This window comes from Neophocaena asiaeorientalis, unplaced genomic scaffold (genome assembly GCF_003031525.2).
Source record: "Neophocaena asiaeorientalis asiaeorientalis breed wild unplaced genomic scaffold, Neophocaena_asiaeorientalis_V1.1 scaffold314, whole genome shotgun sequence".
NCBI classification, from domain to species: Eukaryota; Metazoa; Chordata; class Mammalia; order Artiodactyla; family Phocoenidae; genus Neophocaena; species Neophocaena asiaeorientalis.
The window spans coordinates 728525-745660 of NW_020175489.1; the positions used below are offsets into that span (position 1 = coordinate 728525).

The 17136-nt window shown below is 42.6% G+C and overlaps 1 protein-coding gene across 1 annotated transcript in view; it reads right to left on the minus strand.

The window, feature by feature from the left end:
• Positions 1–17136, minus strand: part of ELMO1 (engulfment and cell motility 1) — a 537648-nt gene that overhangs the window by 315416 nt on the left and 205096 nt on the right. The window contains exons 11-13 of the mRNA XM_024768877.1: positions 16729–16779; positions 13469–13591; positions 11909–12040 (exon numbers count right to left, since the gene is read on the minus strand). Coding sequence (XP_024624645.1) covers positions 11909–12040; positions 13469–13591; positions 16729–16779 — 306 coding nt within the window. The remainder of the gene's footprint in view (positions 1–11908; positions 12041–13468; positions 13592–16728; positions 16780–17136) is intronic.

Here is a 17136-nt window from a genome sequence, read left to right on the forward strand (position 1 = left end):
AATATTGTCATAGCAATGAATCACAGTTCATTTGTTTTTCAAAGTTTTCCTTTAGAATATTTCCTTTAAAAATATCAAAGCATTTCAAGAGCACAATTATTCATGTGTCCCTTGTAGGACTGACGTACTTTTCACCATCTTCACATGGCATCTACAGCAGGTAAATGCTGGCTCTTTGGAGGCTGATTCTGAGATGAGATTATCCCCAGTTCTCACTGCTTCTCCAAGCTCCCTCCCCTGCCAGGGAAGGGAGAAGGGAAGTAACCTGTCACATATGTAAAGCCACCAACTTGATGGAAATGGCAGCGACAGCACAAGCCCTGATGTAAGAGGCAGGAAGTGGAAACGGGCCTACTTGTCACCTCTGTCAGCGACAGAGCACAGGTGAGGGCTGCCCCCTGCAAGCAAGCCGGACACACTGTGCCCGTTTGGACGGTCCTTTCCCACTCCAGCCGGACAGCAAAGGAGGGACAGGGAAGAAAAGTCCTGCAAGTGATCTACATGGGACTTCTTGGTATCTCTCTGCATCACTAGCAAGTGAGATGACGCTACCCTGAGATGGAGGCGGCCCTACGAGGCTGCAGATACCAACATGAAGAGCCCACCGTGCCGGAGCTCTGTCTGGTGACCTGCTCCCCTCAGTTCAATGATGGGGAGATAAAGCCCGATATCCAATCTTCCTGGGTTCTGCCAGAGACTTTCCAAAGCTATCTTTACCTTTTCTTTATGTGCAGCTACAACTTCAACAAAGCTACGGTCCCTGCGCTTAAAACCAAATGTGAAGACAGCACGTGCTATGCTACGTATCATTTACCGAAAACATCCAAGAAAGACACCGCAGAGCCCTCCCTGGCCATGGTGGTCTTCTCTTCACCTGTAATGAGGAGTCACTGGAAAGAAGGACTCTCACCTGCCAATCAAGGAAGTGACCAAGAGAACTGCCTGCAAGTTTTGGCTTAAACTATGGGAATCCTCAAAGAATGCTCTCCTTGGGTTGCTTTTCCTCTCAGCACCCCCCTTGCTCTTTGTTGAAGTGAGGAAGGGAAAGGCAGAGATAAAAGGAAAAAAATGTCTAAAAGGCTCAAGTACCCCCTACCATCAAGGCAGAAGTTTCAGTGGTATCTCTGAACATTGAACTCCGGAATTGGCTACTTAAAAGAAAAAGTTGAAAAGTGAATCTCTAAGTTTCTACTCACCCGAGAAATACATATGAAGAATCAGCTCAAACTTCCCCAGACAGCTTTGTACCACGTCCCAGTGATGCTGGTTCATTTTGACTCAATTTACCACTCCTACCCCCTCCAAGTTACTGCTGTCACACATTTTAATTATGTATATTTTTAAATCCCCAAATACATTATTATTATTATTGTTTCTACAGTGAATATTTATTTGGATATTCTATTTCCAGTGCATTCTTTCCTGCATTTCCATGTTAAGAGAGAAGAAAATATTAGACTGTATAGATTGTTATGCCCCATATAAAAGACTTTCACTACAGCATAAGGAAAAATAATTGGGAATGAGAGTCAGGAGATGTGGGTACTACATAAATGCTCACGTGCCATGAACCGCAGGCCAATCTCACTTAACAAGGAGGCCAGCTGGGCATCTTAGAATGGTCCTAGCTTCTGCAGGGCCTTGAGGCTAAACAGACCTCCCGAGGGGATCCTAAGGCCCTGTCTTGGTCCCACAACTTCACACTCTGCAGGCTGTTAAGGAGAGCTGTAATGCAATTGGGTGTCCCAGTGGCTGGTCCTCCGAGTCTGGGGGGAGGGGGGCGGTCTGGCTGGGAGTCGTCGATGGCTATGGTTTTGCACCGTCTAGTGGCTCATTCTGCTCAGGCCTCACTAATAACTGGAATCTCCTGGCTAGTTTACAGCCAGATGGAGCAAGACTAGAAATGATTAGGACTGGGGTTTTGCTGCATTTTGAGTAGGGAAAGGGGGTTTCTGATCAGAATGGGCCAGAGCACACTCTCAATGAGGCAGAAAACAGATCTAGTTCTGGGGAATAGGCACATGCAGTATGTGCCTGAAAGTCCATCCAGACCGAACCTAGACATTCACGGGTCTCAGTAATCCCTCCACCAACGTCCACAGAAGGTCCCTCGTGGAAGGGATAGCCTGGACCTGGGCAGACTGGCTACTACTTGCCAGAGCTTCCTCACAGAGGGCTCCAGCCCCCACGGGGACCTCCTGAATCCCATGTGGCTGAAACTTACAGAAGTTCAATAAATGACTGAAAAAAATATTAGTTTTTGTCCTTTTGCTTGTATGCCTATTGTTTATGGGTCATATCTTAAACTATTTGAAAGCAGGGTGCTTGGTTAGGAATACTATCCCAATTATTAAATCATTCCTATGGGAAAATGTGATTTTCTTTATTAAAATCCGCTTTAACTTGTGGTTTCCAGGTATGCCTTGTTGCAAAAGGGGGTTGAGGACCACAAAAACTAGGTAAATGTTCAAGTTTACTTTCCGTATGTTCTAGATTCTTCCTAATGCTGTCCTTGTACTCCAAGGGACTGAATCACATTCTCAGTGACAAAACCTTTAAGAAAGTCCTGTTAGGAGTGATGCTGAGACATAAGCCAGGTCCACCATAGGCTGAGTTCTCATCTATGTAGAATGAGTTTAGAATGAAAACTGATGGGAGAATGAAAATTCACCTGATTTCAGGGACGTGGTATTTTGGTACAGCAGCAGTTTCAAGGCAGCTTCTTGAAATAAATGACTCAAGTCACAGTAGGTTATAGTACTCCGCCCCTCCCAGCCCCACTGTCCTGAGCACTGCCCTGCTCTGCAAATGTCTGTTAACCTCTCACACGCCTGTGAGCTAGCGAAGGACAGGCTTTCTCTTCCCCACTTAACACGTACGGGACACGTGGCTAGGAAAGAACTGAGCCTAGGACCGCCTGGGATTCTCTTCTCCATGGCTCACCCCTGCCTGAAAGCTCCTCAGGGACTTAAAGTACACTGGTTCTCCTTATTTCCTGTAGTTATGTTCTATGAAGTCACCACAAACCCTGAATTAATGAACACTGAGCCATCGGTTTTGGGGCAACACAGGGTTAGATTCCTTCGAGGCCCTGGTCACAAGATTTTTGTCAACCGATCAATATATAACTTTGTTTTACATGCGTTTCTATTTAAGGACACACTATGTAACACATACTGTTGATTCATTAATGCTGAACTCACAACAACAGCACTATCACTCATGCGTGAACGAAATTTATCTAATGCATATATTTTCTCTTTAAGGTCCACTGCAGCCTCCTACAGGTACTTAGGAACCCTGGACAGCACTTGAGCACAATGCTTGGGGACCATTTTAAACAGCAAAATCACCAACAGAGAGCACAAGGTTTCAGAAAACGCGGCCCCAGCTAGACTGTAAAAAGGACGCTCGTTTACAACATGAGCTGAAACAAGAAGGCAGAGAGCCACCTCGTCTGACCTCATGGGCCTGCCCAGCAACTCAAATTTTTTGCCACTCTGTGCTTGTCTGCAAACGCCTATGAAAGCATCACAATGGCTGATTTGGGGGTTGCAAATAAATTTTAGTGAATAGCTGAGTTTGCGGATATGGAATCCGTGAAGACTGACTGCATATTTCAACCCCTCTGAATTTAAAATTCTCTGTGATCTGTCTCTCGCTTGCAATTAAACTCTACTTCTCTGTCCCCATAAACACTGGCCACAACAAATTACTTGCAGTTTCCCAAGCACACATTATTCCTTCATCTTTCACTGCTACTTTGAACCATGCAGTTTCTCCCTATCTTCCTGGGACAACTTACAACTCTCACATTCTCCCATCACTGTGTGTCACAGTGTCATGGGACATCGGGCAACATTCCAATAATAATATTAATAGTGGTTGTAACATCATCATAACAGCCTCCAAATTCGTAGTCTGCTTGCTATGACCAGGCACCGTTCTGTATGATTTATAAATATCTACTCACTTAATCCACACAACAAACCTATTGATAGAAACAACTAACGTGCCCCATTTTAAAGACAAGAAAACTGATTCATGACCATGTCAAGTACCTTGTCGGAATCACTCAGCCTGTGAGTGACAGAGTCAGGAACAGCCCTGGACAAGCTTAATCCCAATGTCACACTCTCCCAGTAGCTGTTGAATTCTAGTAGCATTTAGACTAAGATGCTTTCTTCTGTGATATGGGAACAGGGATGGAGATGGAGATGGAGGAAGAGATATATAAATATGCATCTCATTTCATTCCCTGCCATCTGTATTTAAAGATATATTAAAATGACACCAAGCACTGCATATGTAATAATGTAGAATTATACGTGGGCAACTGCATAATTGTCGTCTGTCACCTAAGAAGGTGAAAAATCCTTTAAAAATGTGAACAAGAAATCTGTATTAATCACGGTTTTTTTTCATTTTTTGTTCTTTCTGATGCTTTGGTATCTTGGGTCCTTGCTGACATTAGAGGGACTGCCCCTTCGCAGGGTGACCTACTTCCTAGAGATAAGAAGCCTGCCTTTCATATGCAAACCAACCAACCCAGGTCCTATTCCCCAACAACCTCCTTTAGCAGGCTTTTGTACTCTGGGCCACCATCCCCCTGCCCTAATGACCACAGGGCCAGGTACCAGACAACCAGGGGTAGCAGGGAGGTTCCAGAACCCAAGGAGATTATTCAAAGTAGCCAATTCTGAGCCTACTTACCTTCCGTGCCTTGGTTTTCCCGTGGAAATCACAACAAAGGCTGTTGCCTGTGTTTTCCCCTGGCTCCCTCTGCCTCCTGACCAACCCTGGTGCTTCCCTTGTGTCCCTGTGTGATGTGACATGCTCCCTCCTCTTGGGAACTATGAATAACAAACTGTCTTTTCAACAGCAACCATCTCCAGGGACACTGCTGGCCTTACCATACCTGAATACAATAAAACCTACATTTTAAAAGAGTCTTAATTCTGAAATAAAATTTTTCCCGTTACTTTTTTCCACCTTTACATTTTAGTCATCTTCTTCTTTTAAGACAATCTGAAAATGTTAAGGGAAATGTTTATCAAAACGTTTCATATTAAAGTACATTATATTGTTCAGAAGCAGTTTCTTTTTTAAACTGAGCTTATTTTAGCCCCAGTCAAGCTAAAGAAAAAGAAAAAAAAGGAACTCGGAAAAAACCCAGCTTTGTCCAATTTTAACGTCAGCCTGGGTCCAAGAGGGCTCAGAAAAATGAACTACAGACTTCTCTTTTTTAATGTTTGTCCCATAGACTGGACAAAGGTAAAATCCACAGATAGAGAAGCTGTCAATTCGACATCAAGACAGCTACATTCTGAAGGGTCTCTGGCCAGGAATTCAACTCTTCACAGAGTATGAAAACCGTGTTGCACAGCTTCTGGTCATTATAATCAACAGGGCATATAGTTTGTATACAGGCATTTCCCCCATTTTCAAAATAAAATCATTCTAAAAATAAGAATCTGCCTTCTGTCACCTTGAGAAGTACACATGCCCCTCCTTAGATGTTCCCATGAGATTAGTATTAACTCAGACAACGCTGACCCCATCTTCCTACCGGGAAACCTACAAAGGCATGTCCATTTTGCAACTAAGAAACCATTAACTAAGAGATCTCAGAAGAATAAGCAGCTTTGCTTTAAAAGCAAGTACTTTGCTGTGTTAGGACTAAACATAGAAGCCATATAGCCACTTCAGACTGAGATTTTAGAATGATTTCACCAGAAAAATCTGCTCCGTTGGGATGCTGTGCTGAGAAGAAATGTGAGGCCCATGTGCCTTCTCAAAGGTGTTGTGCTTTATTATCCTATAACAAACTGTTCTTCTTGCCTTGTTGGAGCAATGGCCCCTCTACTGTGGAAAACTTGAAAAGCTGACTATGATTTCCTTGCTTTCCAAAAAGCAAGGAAGGGAAGTGCCGTCTGCTGGGTGCATCCGCCGTGCCCGGCACAGTGCCAGATGCTCACAGATGGTCTCACAGGGCCCTGAAACAGCTGCAAAATAGAAGAGCGCCTGCCCAGTTTCACAGTGAGGAAGCTGACACCCAAATAGGTTAAATAACTGCCCCACTGGCCAGTTATTAATAAACGGCTTATTTTTAGTAAATGGCTTGGAAGTAGGCTGGAGGGCATTAAAATCTAGGCCCACTCAACTCCAGAAAGTTGTCACTTTTTGGGCACTGCCTACTGGGCACTGCCTACTCTGGGCACTGCCTACTCTGGAGCCATGAAATGAGAAATAGCAATGTCATATGAATTGAACTTTCCTTCAAGGAGATCCAAAAGATTACCCAAATCTCAAACTGCTTCTGAAGGAGGTAACAGGAAGGAGGTCAGGAAGGAGTTAACGGGCAAGATTATTCCTCTTTTGGAAGCACAGAGAGAATCTTGCACCAGGGCAGCTTCCAGCATCCAGAGCTTTCGTGGCCAGACACGTGAGGTCCTCAACCAGCTTTCAGCGCTTTGCACAATGGCCTCTAGGTGGCACAATGAACATGTGTTTCCATCACTGCAGCTTGTCTCTTTCTGGTGACTGACGGTTAGTCAAAAGTGAAAATCACCGCTTGTGAAAGCAGCTGCATCATTTCTAGCATTAGAAATCATTACTGACTAGTCTTTCCAATTTCTCCATTCTCTGATACAAGATTGTGGCCTGGAAGAAGTTTCAGAGAAAGGACTAAATTGAAAACTCAAAAAAGAACAGGGGAAAAATTAAGGACATCGACACTCTCCTTTGGTTATTTTCTGTTCAAGGCCTTTGCTTTTTCTAAAACGACTTTTCAAATCCTTGGAGTGGAGGCCACATAAGTACTAAAGGCCTTAAAACCACATCAAATTAACTTTCAGCTTAAAAATGCATTGTTTTTAATAAAGTACTCAAAAGTAGAGCACTCATCTCACACTGAAAACTAAGACAGCAGGATATACCCTAATAGCAGACGGTGGAAGGAATTAACATCATATTAAGACAGATGGAGCTCCATTGAAAAAATCACTCAATTTGGCTCACGGGATATCCCAGCAATTTCACACAGGACCAGAGCATGAAAATAAAAGGAGGTTAATTCATACCTCCCACCCCTATTATGTCTATCCTTCCTAGGGACCTGTAATAACCCGAGAACCTGGGATAATCCGAGTCCCACCAAGTGGTCTTTCCCCAGCTTCCCTCTCTCCTCCATCCCTCATACACATGCCCAGGAAAAGAAGTAATACTGTCCATTCTGAGATCCAACTGCCCCCAACAAAAACCACTAGGACCTGGGGTAAAGACACGTCAAGTCCAGGGATCAGTACTCATACAGAGATCATTTTGCATTTTCTACATAGTTCAAATGCACTAGAACTCCAGGTAAAATGGATCCAAGTAAAAAGGAAGTGGCAGTAACTCAGGTGCACCCTACAACCAGGCTCTCCACCAGGACAGAATATCAGGATGAAGGGGAAGTATTTTGAAATGTACACACCTTGGTCTCTTCCCTGGCCATTTTGATATGACTTGAGGGTAAGAGAGATTTTTGCTAAAAACTTTTTGCTAAAATTTAGAAAAATAGATTCAGCTAAAAGATCAAATGGAATGTCCAAGTCAAAATTTGGGATATGACAGTATAAAAATGATGTCATAATACTTCTGTAAAGCAATTTGCAAAGCTAAATACAATGCTTCACGAGTATTCTTATTAGAAAAGACATGTTAAGACTACCAGTACAAAAGGAATAACATCAAATTACTAGGTTGTTTTTTTTTTAGTTTAAGAAACATAGGAGAGGTTTATAAAACAGTTACTCTGATCCGCCGCCGGTTAAAGTGGAAATTACTCGATGTTTGTAGAAAGCAAATTGATGATGTTAAAAGCTTTAAAAATATATACCATAGAAATGCCAGTTCCACAGATTTACCCTAATAACATGAACATGGATGTACATAAATACTGGGTGGCAAAGATGTTAATTATGGACTTCTTGGTAATTTTTAAACACTCAGTAAAAGACCTTAGTTAAATAAACTGTAGTACATCCAAATAATAAAAACTCTTCAGTAATGAAAAACAACCCACGTACCTGATGTGGAAACATTTTCAAAGACAATTCCCATGAAAGACAAGGTTTCCCAAATAACAATAAGGTATGGATACCAATGTGTATAAATAAATATTAATATGTGTGTGTGTGTGAATTCAGGAAAAGAGCATTTGCAGTTATAAAATAATGCCTGGGTTGGAGGAACCAAGATGGCGGAGTAGAAGGAACTGCTCTCACTCCCTCTTACAAGAACACCAGACTCACAACTAGCTGCTGGACAATCATTGACAGGAAGACACTGGAGCTCACCAAAAAAGATACCCCACGTCCAAAGACCAAAAAAAGCCACAATGAGATGGTAGGACGGGGTGCAATCACAGTAAAATCAAATCCCGTGACTGCTGGGTGGGTGACTCAAACTGGAGAACACTTATACCCCAGAAGTCCACCCACTCGAGTGAAGGTTCTGAGCCCCACATCAGGCCGCCCAACCAGGGGGTCTGGCAACGGGAGGAGGAATTCCTAGAGAATCAGACTTTGAAAGCTAGTGGGATTTGACTGCAGGACTTCGACAGGACTGGGGGAAACAGAGACTCCACTCTTGGAGGGCACACACAAAGGAGTGTGCACATCGGGACCCAGGGGAAGGAGCAGTGACCCCGGGGGAGACTGAACCAGACCTACCTGCTGGTGTTGGAGGGTCTCCTGCAGAGGAGGGGGGGCGGTGGCTGTGGCTCACCCTGGAGACAAGGACACGGGCAGCAGAAGTTCTGGGAAGTACTCCTTGGCATGAGTCCTCCCAGAGTCTGTCATTAGCCCCACCAAAGAGCCCAAGGAGGCTCCAGTGTTGGGTTGCCTCAATCCAAACAACCAATAGGGAGGGAACCCAGCCCCACCCATCAACAGTCAAGTAGATTAAAGTTTTACTGAGCTCTGCCCACCAGAGCAACAGTCAGCTCTACCCACCAGCAGTCTCTCCCATCAAGCCTCTTAGATAGCCTCATCCACCAGAGGGCAGAGAGCAGAAGCAAGAAGAACTACAATCCTGCAGCCTGTGGAACAAAAACCACATTCACAGAAAGAGAGACAAGATGAAAACGCAGAGGGCTATGGGCCAGATGAAGGAACAAGATAAAACCCCAGGAAAAACAACTAAATGAAGTGGAGATAGGCAACCTTCCAGAAAAAGAATTCAGAATAATGATAGTGAAGATGATCCAGGACCTCATCCAGAAAGTGGGCATACAGGGAACCTACCTCAACATAATAATGGCCATATACGACAAACCCACAGCAAACAGCATTCTCAATGGTGAAAAACTGAAAGCATTTCCTCTAAGATCAGGAACAAGACAAGGATGTCCACTCTCACCACTATTATTCAACATAGTTTTGGAAGTCCTAGCCATGGGAATCAGAGAAGAGAAAGAAAAAAAGGAATACAAATTGGAAAAGAAAAAGTAAAATCGTCACTGTTTGCAGATGACAGGATACTGTACATAGAGAATCCTAAAAATGCCATCAGAAAACTGCTAGTGCTAATCAATGAATTTGGTAAAGTTGTAGGATACAAAATTAATACACAGAAATCTCTTGCATTCCTATACACTAATGATCAAAAATCTGAAAGAGAAATTATCGAAACACTCCCATTTACCATTGCAACAAAAAGAATAAAATACCTAGGAATAAACGTACCTAGGGAGACAGAAGACCTGTATACAGAAAACTATTAAGACACTGATGAAAGATATTAAAGATGATACCAACAGATGGAGAGATATACCATGTTCTTGGACTGGGAGAATCAATATTGTGAAAATGACTATACTAACCTTAAAAAAATTAAAAATAGAATTACCATATGACCCAGCAATCCCACTACTGGGCATATACCCAGAGAAAACCATAATTCAAAAAGACACATGCACCCCAATGTTCATTGCAGCACTGTTTACAATAGCCAGGTCATGGAAGCAACCTAAGTGCCCATCGACAGACGAATGGATAAAGAAGATGTGGTACATATATACAATGGAATATTACTCAGCCATAAAAGGAACGAAATTGAGTCATTTTATGAGATGTGGATGGGTCTAGAGACCGTCATACAGAGTGAAGTAAGTCAGAAAGAGAAAAACAAATATTGTATATTAACACATGTATGTTGAACCTAGAAAAATGGTACAGATGAACCGGTTTGCAGGGTAGAAGTTGAGACACAGATGTAGAGAACAGACGTATGGACACCAAGGGGGGAAAACCACGGTGAGATGGGGATGGTGGTGTGCTGAATTGGGCGATTGGGATTGACATGTGTACACTGATGTGTATAAAATTGATGACTAGTAAGAACCTGCAGTATAAAAAGACAAACAAAAACAACTAATACTAAACTTTCTTTGGGTTATTTGTATGGAAATATGTTAATATAAATGTTTCAGACATTACATGAAATTTCTAAAAATCTTCTATGTTCTGGTATAATGTTATAAGTCATAATTCTGGTCATTACTTTAAAATGTATATCTCAGAAATAACTAAATTTCCTTGTCAATTGCATTATTATGAACTTTCATGAAATCTTTAACCGTGGTCATTTTTAAGCCTTTTGTCATTTACAGACAGTTCTGGGTGTACTCTGATCCTTTTGCAAAAATGTTGCTATAAAAGGTTTTCATCTTCAAGGAAGTCATGGAAAAGACTCTGACAAGTACAGGTTTCTGGTAACGGACTGTACTGTTGAGCTGAATGAACAAGCATTTTCAGAACTCTGATGGAAAACTGATGAATTCATAAAAGTGCTAACAAAAGATCAAGATAAAAAAAATTAATCACATGGGACTGAGTGAACTGATGAGAATGATTATAATTTTTGTGACTTTCTGTTTGAATAAAAAAAAAATCCCACAAGGACTCAGAGGCAAAAAATATACAAATCAATTTTCACTGCAAAGGAGCTGTTACAGTGGAGGATAAGTGGACTTAATGTCAATATTATGACAATAGTATGAGTGTGTTTCGTGTTTGGTAATTGCAATCATTCTTGCTTTTGTTGTGGTCATCCACTTACAAGGCTTGGTGTCAGTTTATTTATCTCTTGTAAAAATAAAATACAATGTGTGTGTGTGAAAAAATAAAAAAATAATGCCTGGTGATTTCTAATCACTGAAGCCAGAAATCTCATTTATGATGCTTATGAAGGAGGTAAAGAAGAAACCCAAATTTACACCTTCAGAATTTGAGATTAATTAGCCAAAGGTCATATAGAAATATGATGGTGATAAAAGCAAGAATAGACCAGAAGTAGAAACAAAAACAGCAGTTTATATTCAGGACAAGCTGTCTTCTGATTTGCAAACTGAAAGAAAGAAAATCTAGGAGATATCATCATCCGTAGCAAGACAAAACTTTTAGGAAAATATAAACATGAATCAGATCGTGATTAAATTTCAGGAGACTCAATTTGATTTTGATACGAAATCGATGTATGTGAATAATCCAATCACTAGCCCAGTAATAAGATCCATCCCACAGTTGCCATCACCCATTTAATTCAAATAGAACCTTAAGCCTCTTGTGAAGTAGATTTAATGAAGTCTAGATGCTTTCCAAGCTAACTACTCTTGGTTACACTTAATCAGAACCGAATAAACAAACTCAGTATTAGTCACACTTGTGCAAGTTATTCCATTTCACTGCAGCCAGAAGAGATTTTCATGTGATCTTGTTTAAACCAGCTAAACATCTGGAAAATGTGGAAACTATTCTGTAAGGCACAAGAGGACCACACGCTTGGAGGAGACATCAGTTACGTGGCTGAGGTCAGGCCCCGAGATGCTGGAAGGAGAGCTTACTGGAGATGTCTTACTTACAATGAAGCCAAGTTTTTTATAATCCCGGGTGTACATGGACTTGCGCTTCTCCATGCTGCCGCTGCTGTTATTTGGTTCAGACTCTGCATCAAAAGCAATTCTTCGAAGTTCAAATATGATGTCCCGCTGAGCCTGAAGGGGTTAGGGAGAGAAAGTGGGAGGGGGAAAGAGAGCTGCCTTCACTGTGTGACGTCACATCTACTCCCTCGTTCCCCAGGGTCTAAATGAATCACTGCATACAGGCAAAAGAAAAACAGATAAAAGGCAACCAATGTCCTAAGTTACAGCTCTGTATACTTCTTTTCCTCCTGCCACTCTCCCTGCTGGTCAGCCCTGGCTTTACTCCACAATTACCCTCACAGCCAAACCACTTAGAGCACTGATATCAATTGCCTCGTGAAGTTCTAAATGAGAGCCCCAAATATGATGGAAGGCTTGTGATTGGAAAAAAAAAAAAAAAAAATTAGAGGACCTAGGAGTCCTGTACTGTCAGAAACAAAGCAAGAGGCCCGTAAGGTTTATGAACAATATGTAAGTGACAAGGGATCCCTAACTCCACTGAGAAGTGACTTCATAGAAACAAACCTTAAAAATGTTAAAATGGTAAATTTTCTGTAAGGCATATTTAACCACAATAAGAAAAAATGTATCTTTTAGATAAAAGGAGGCAATTTCCAAGCAGGGAGGGCTGTTTCACCCTAAGACACATTGCCTTTCGCACTAGAAGTAGTAAGACAGTCGCATCTCTCTGGGGTGATCGCACTTGGTCTTGCCAAAAGCGTGGGGCATGTTAGACAGCTGCTCGAAGCCTCTCCATCATTCCTAATCTCATGGCCTCACGCCATGAATGAAGTGCTGCGGTGGTTACACAGTTTGCATGTGCATCCACATCTGCTAGAGATCAGACCCTCACGTGCCAGTAATGAGTGTTTTCCTTTCCAAAGCTGCAGCGCTATTTAAGTTGAAAATGTGCTACAGCAGGGCTCCCAGCTGTTTCCTCTCACTCCGTCCTCACACAGTAAAGTTCCCCCAAAGCGTTTTGGATCGAGACTTAACTTTTCATGCACAACAACCAGAGACCTAGAGAGAATTATAGCAAAGAGACAACTGACAAAGATGTAAGCCCAGAAATCAGATGTAACCTGGGACCTCCACCCGTGGCACTGATCACTGGAGAATGGAAATTCCTCCTTCAGCCTGCAGAATCAATCTCACACAGAGCTACCAAGTGGCTAGGTGTTCTGGGAACCTGACTCCAAAGCTATCACCGTTGAAGGTATTGGGGCCAAGGGCCAATGTTTGCAGCCATGTGACGTCAAGCTTTCTTATCCAATAAAGAAAGAATATGCATGTGTTTGATGCATAATGAAATAATTCATTTATTTTATTCTCTGATCCTAGATTCACCTAAATTTTAAATCCATTCCCCTAAGTCCTGAGATGATAATAAAATAATATTATCATCATCTAAAACCTCCTGGTTTCCAAGTAGCCCAAGGAAAGACTTTTAATGACACTCTTCCCCTCATGTGCTTTTACCGTTGTCTAACCAGCACTCACCTGGTCCTGGGGATCCATCTTAGTCATCATCCTGTCTTCCAAAAGGTTAAAGGTTAGCACCTGCAGCACGTACAGCTGGTGTGCCATTTCATTGTTGATGGCCCGCTGAGCTCGGATGACATGCTAGGGAGATGGTTTACAAGTGAAATTTTTTTAAACAAAGGAAGAAAGAAAAAGCAAATAACCTAAGTTACCCCCCTGGTCATGATGCCAAGCAGAACCTCAGAAGTCCTTATCTGGAAGCATGGGGGAGGTAAGTGGGTGGAACCACCCTTCAGGAGAAAGATGAGCACACAGGTGACCCTGGAGCATTCCTTTACATCTCAGGGCCCAGTAAGGTTCCTGATCTTTAGGCCAGAAGTGGAGAAAAGACCTACTGTGTGCAGTGAAGAGTGGAGGTGGGGAAGAAAGTGGAAATTCGGTGGTGATTACATCCATATAAACCAAGAGAAGGTGTGCCTGAAATGAAAGCACCTTGAGAAGAACTGTCAATTTCTACAACAGAAGCACTCCTTGCCTGCAGTAGAGAAATGAACGGTGCGTATGTATAGTAAGCAATTTTGCCATCATCTTAACCCTGCAACTGTCTCTGACAAGTGATCCCACTTCTCAACGGGGAAAAGTTTTAGAAGCATCACACAAAAGCAAAGTAACTATCAGGTTTGTAGTTAATTCACCGTGGAAACTGTACAGTAACTACTGTCACCACAATGCAGTGAGTCAATTCATATATATTACTTTTTACTCACCTGTTAACAATGAATTCTTTTTTTTTTTTTTTTTTGCGGTACGCGGGCCTCTCACTGTTGTGGCCTCTCCCATTGCAGAGCACAGGCTCCAGACGCGCAGGCTCAGTGGCCATGGGTCACGGGCCCAGCCGCTCCGCGGCATGTGGGATCTTCCCGGACCGGGGCATGAACCCGTGTCCCCTGCATCGGCAGGCGGACTCTCAACCACTGCGCCACCAGGGAAGCCCAACAATGAATTCTTTTTTAAAAAAAATGACCCTTCCCCTTTGAAACAGAACCAAAATGGAACAAATATAAAAGGAGTGGCAGGAGACAGATATGGGGGCCTTCGCCCACACCAGGGTTGGGTTTGAAACGGGAGGTAGCATTTGGGTCTAAAATACATCCAATTTGTCAGAGGCCACTGTTGTGCCTTAAAACTGCCAACCAACCAGTCAAAGTGGTGAAACACCCGTTCAAATGAGTTATTTTGAACGTGCCAGACCCAACCACATCTTGCTGTCTCAAAGAACTTTCTCTGGGTGCCCCCCAACCTGACGTGCACCTGGACTCCTCAGCCAGCTCTGAGCACCATACCGAAATAAGCAATTGAAGAAGGAGGGGTGGGGTGAAGAATGAGGAATAGAAGGAAGTGGCTGAACCAAAATTATGGAGGTTGGGGGGTGGGACGCCAGGCAATGGGATGGGGGGAGAATCAAACCTCATATCTTCCAATCTTCCCAACAGAATGTTAATTCATAGTATATGTTGAGTATCCAAAGTGTATGGGTACTAGAGCATATGGGTATCTATTTTATTAGCAACTCAAAAGTATCTGCACTCCAGGTTACTGCCAGAGATTACCAACCTTGAACTTCTAGCCATCAAAATCTCATGTAAAAAGTCCCATTGAAACAAACTAATCTTTGAGACATGATGGCCACAGTCATTCCACCCACCCCATCTCTGGGTAATCTAACTCCAGCTGCCTTACCAAGGTGATACCAACAACAGGCTAAGACCTTAATTCCAAGTTTCTACTCCTTTATCTCCCCACTCTCCTCCCCTGCACAAACACCTTCACTGAACTATGCTTTAAAATCACTGCTTCGGGGGCTTCCCTGGTGGCATAGTGGTTAAGAATCTGCCTACCAATGCAGGGGACATGGGTTCGAGCCCTCATCTGGGAAGATCCCACATGCCACAGAACAACTAAGCCCATGCACCACAACTACTGAGCCTGCGCTCTAGAGCCTGTGAGCCACAACTACTGAGCCCACGTGCTGCAACTACTGAAGCCCACATGCCTAGAGCCTGTGCTCCACAACAAGAGAAGCCACGGCAATGAGAAGCCCACGCACCGCAACAAAGACCCAATGCAGCCAAAAATAAATAAATAAAATCACTGCTTCCACCTTTATTGAGAGCCAGTATAAAAAATAACCGTATTATGAATCCCTCTGTGATTTCTAAAAAGCCACTCTTGGACCAAGAATCTATTAGAATGTTCTAACAATACCCATTTCAGATTCCAGTTCCACAGGGCAAAATATGTCATCCCCCGAAGAACTGGGGTACCTCTTTTATCAAACAGTGAAAATTACACTCATATGGTTTCTCTTTATCCTTAACAGCCAGGAAGTTTAACATGAAACTTGATGACAAATTGTAGTCATTATTATTGGCTTTGGGTTCTAGAATATTTATTTTCTTTGCCCTCATAAGGTTTTTAATTTTTAAAGGCCTCATTGTATTGGAATGTGTGTGTGTGTGTGTGTGTGTGTGTGTGTGTGTGTGTGTGTGTGTGTAAAACTATAAGCTTGCAGAACTTTTCAGAATTACACGAGCACTTTTTTTTTTTTGGGGGGGGGTAAGCAGAAGAATCAATCACACATGCTTCTTTCAGCCTTTGGTTAGAAGTCAAGTAGCAGATAAGGCCTCAGGAAATCTTGCTATTTGATTTATTTCTAAACATTCACAACATAACATGTAGAGCTTCTTTTCCACTGAGGTTTCAGGTCTTTTTTGCATCACAGTTAATGAGTGGGTTTGTCTGTCTTTCTTGCCTTTCTCTAGGAAAGGGGCCCAGGAAAAATGATGGTCGAAATTTCAGGACTTCTCTCAGAGTCTGATATGTTTCCAGCTAGTTTCCTCACTAAAAACAGTATAAGCTCATACTGGTGGAATTTTTAAAGTCAGGGAGCCCCTGATTTCCTTAAACACAAAGCTAAAGCTTCAGTGAGTATAATAAACCTGCCCCACTGAGAGAGATTTCCAACCCTTCCTGCCAGAATGCGTTTGTCTCTAGAGCAGTTCCAGAGACACTCTCCCTCCAATCATGAGGCCATTCCTGTGGGAGAGCTTTGTTTATTCCATTTCCAAAAGCACACTTTTTCCTCCTTTCTAGTTACTACTGCTTCACCACAGAAGCAAGTCACAGAACAAATCACAAAACCAAGCCAAAAGAGGAGACGAATAAATACACCAGACCATTCCTTCCCAACAAGGTGGTCACAGCACATAGGTACTCACTGTTAAGATGATGGAACGCAGTTGCTTCTGAGCCAAAATATTCGCCATCTCCTGTGGAAGAAAAACACACGGCCAGAAAAGCTTTGGTTAGAAAGATACATTTCTACATAGCCCCAGATGACTCTGTCCTGGGGCGTGCTTCAAAACTGGATATCAGCAGTATTTCTTAACAAAGAAAGGACCCAAGTGGATAGTAGTATTCGAATTACTTTTTGAATGTTGTTTAGATAACAAAGCAGTAGCCAACAGCAAAGGAAGGAAATCTGGCACCTGCAAATTTCATTTCTTTGTTTTCTTGGGAATTTCCTCCTTCCAGGAAAAGGTAAGTGCTGAATAAAAATCAAACACTCCAAATGAAAGCAATGGCTCCCCACTGGAACGGCTCATCAGATTTTATTAGACTGTGTA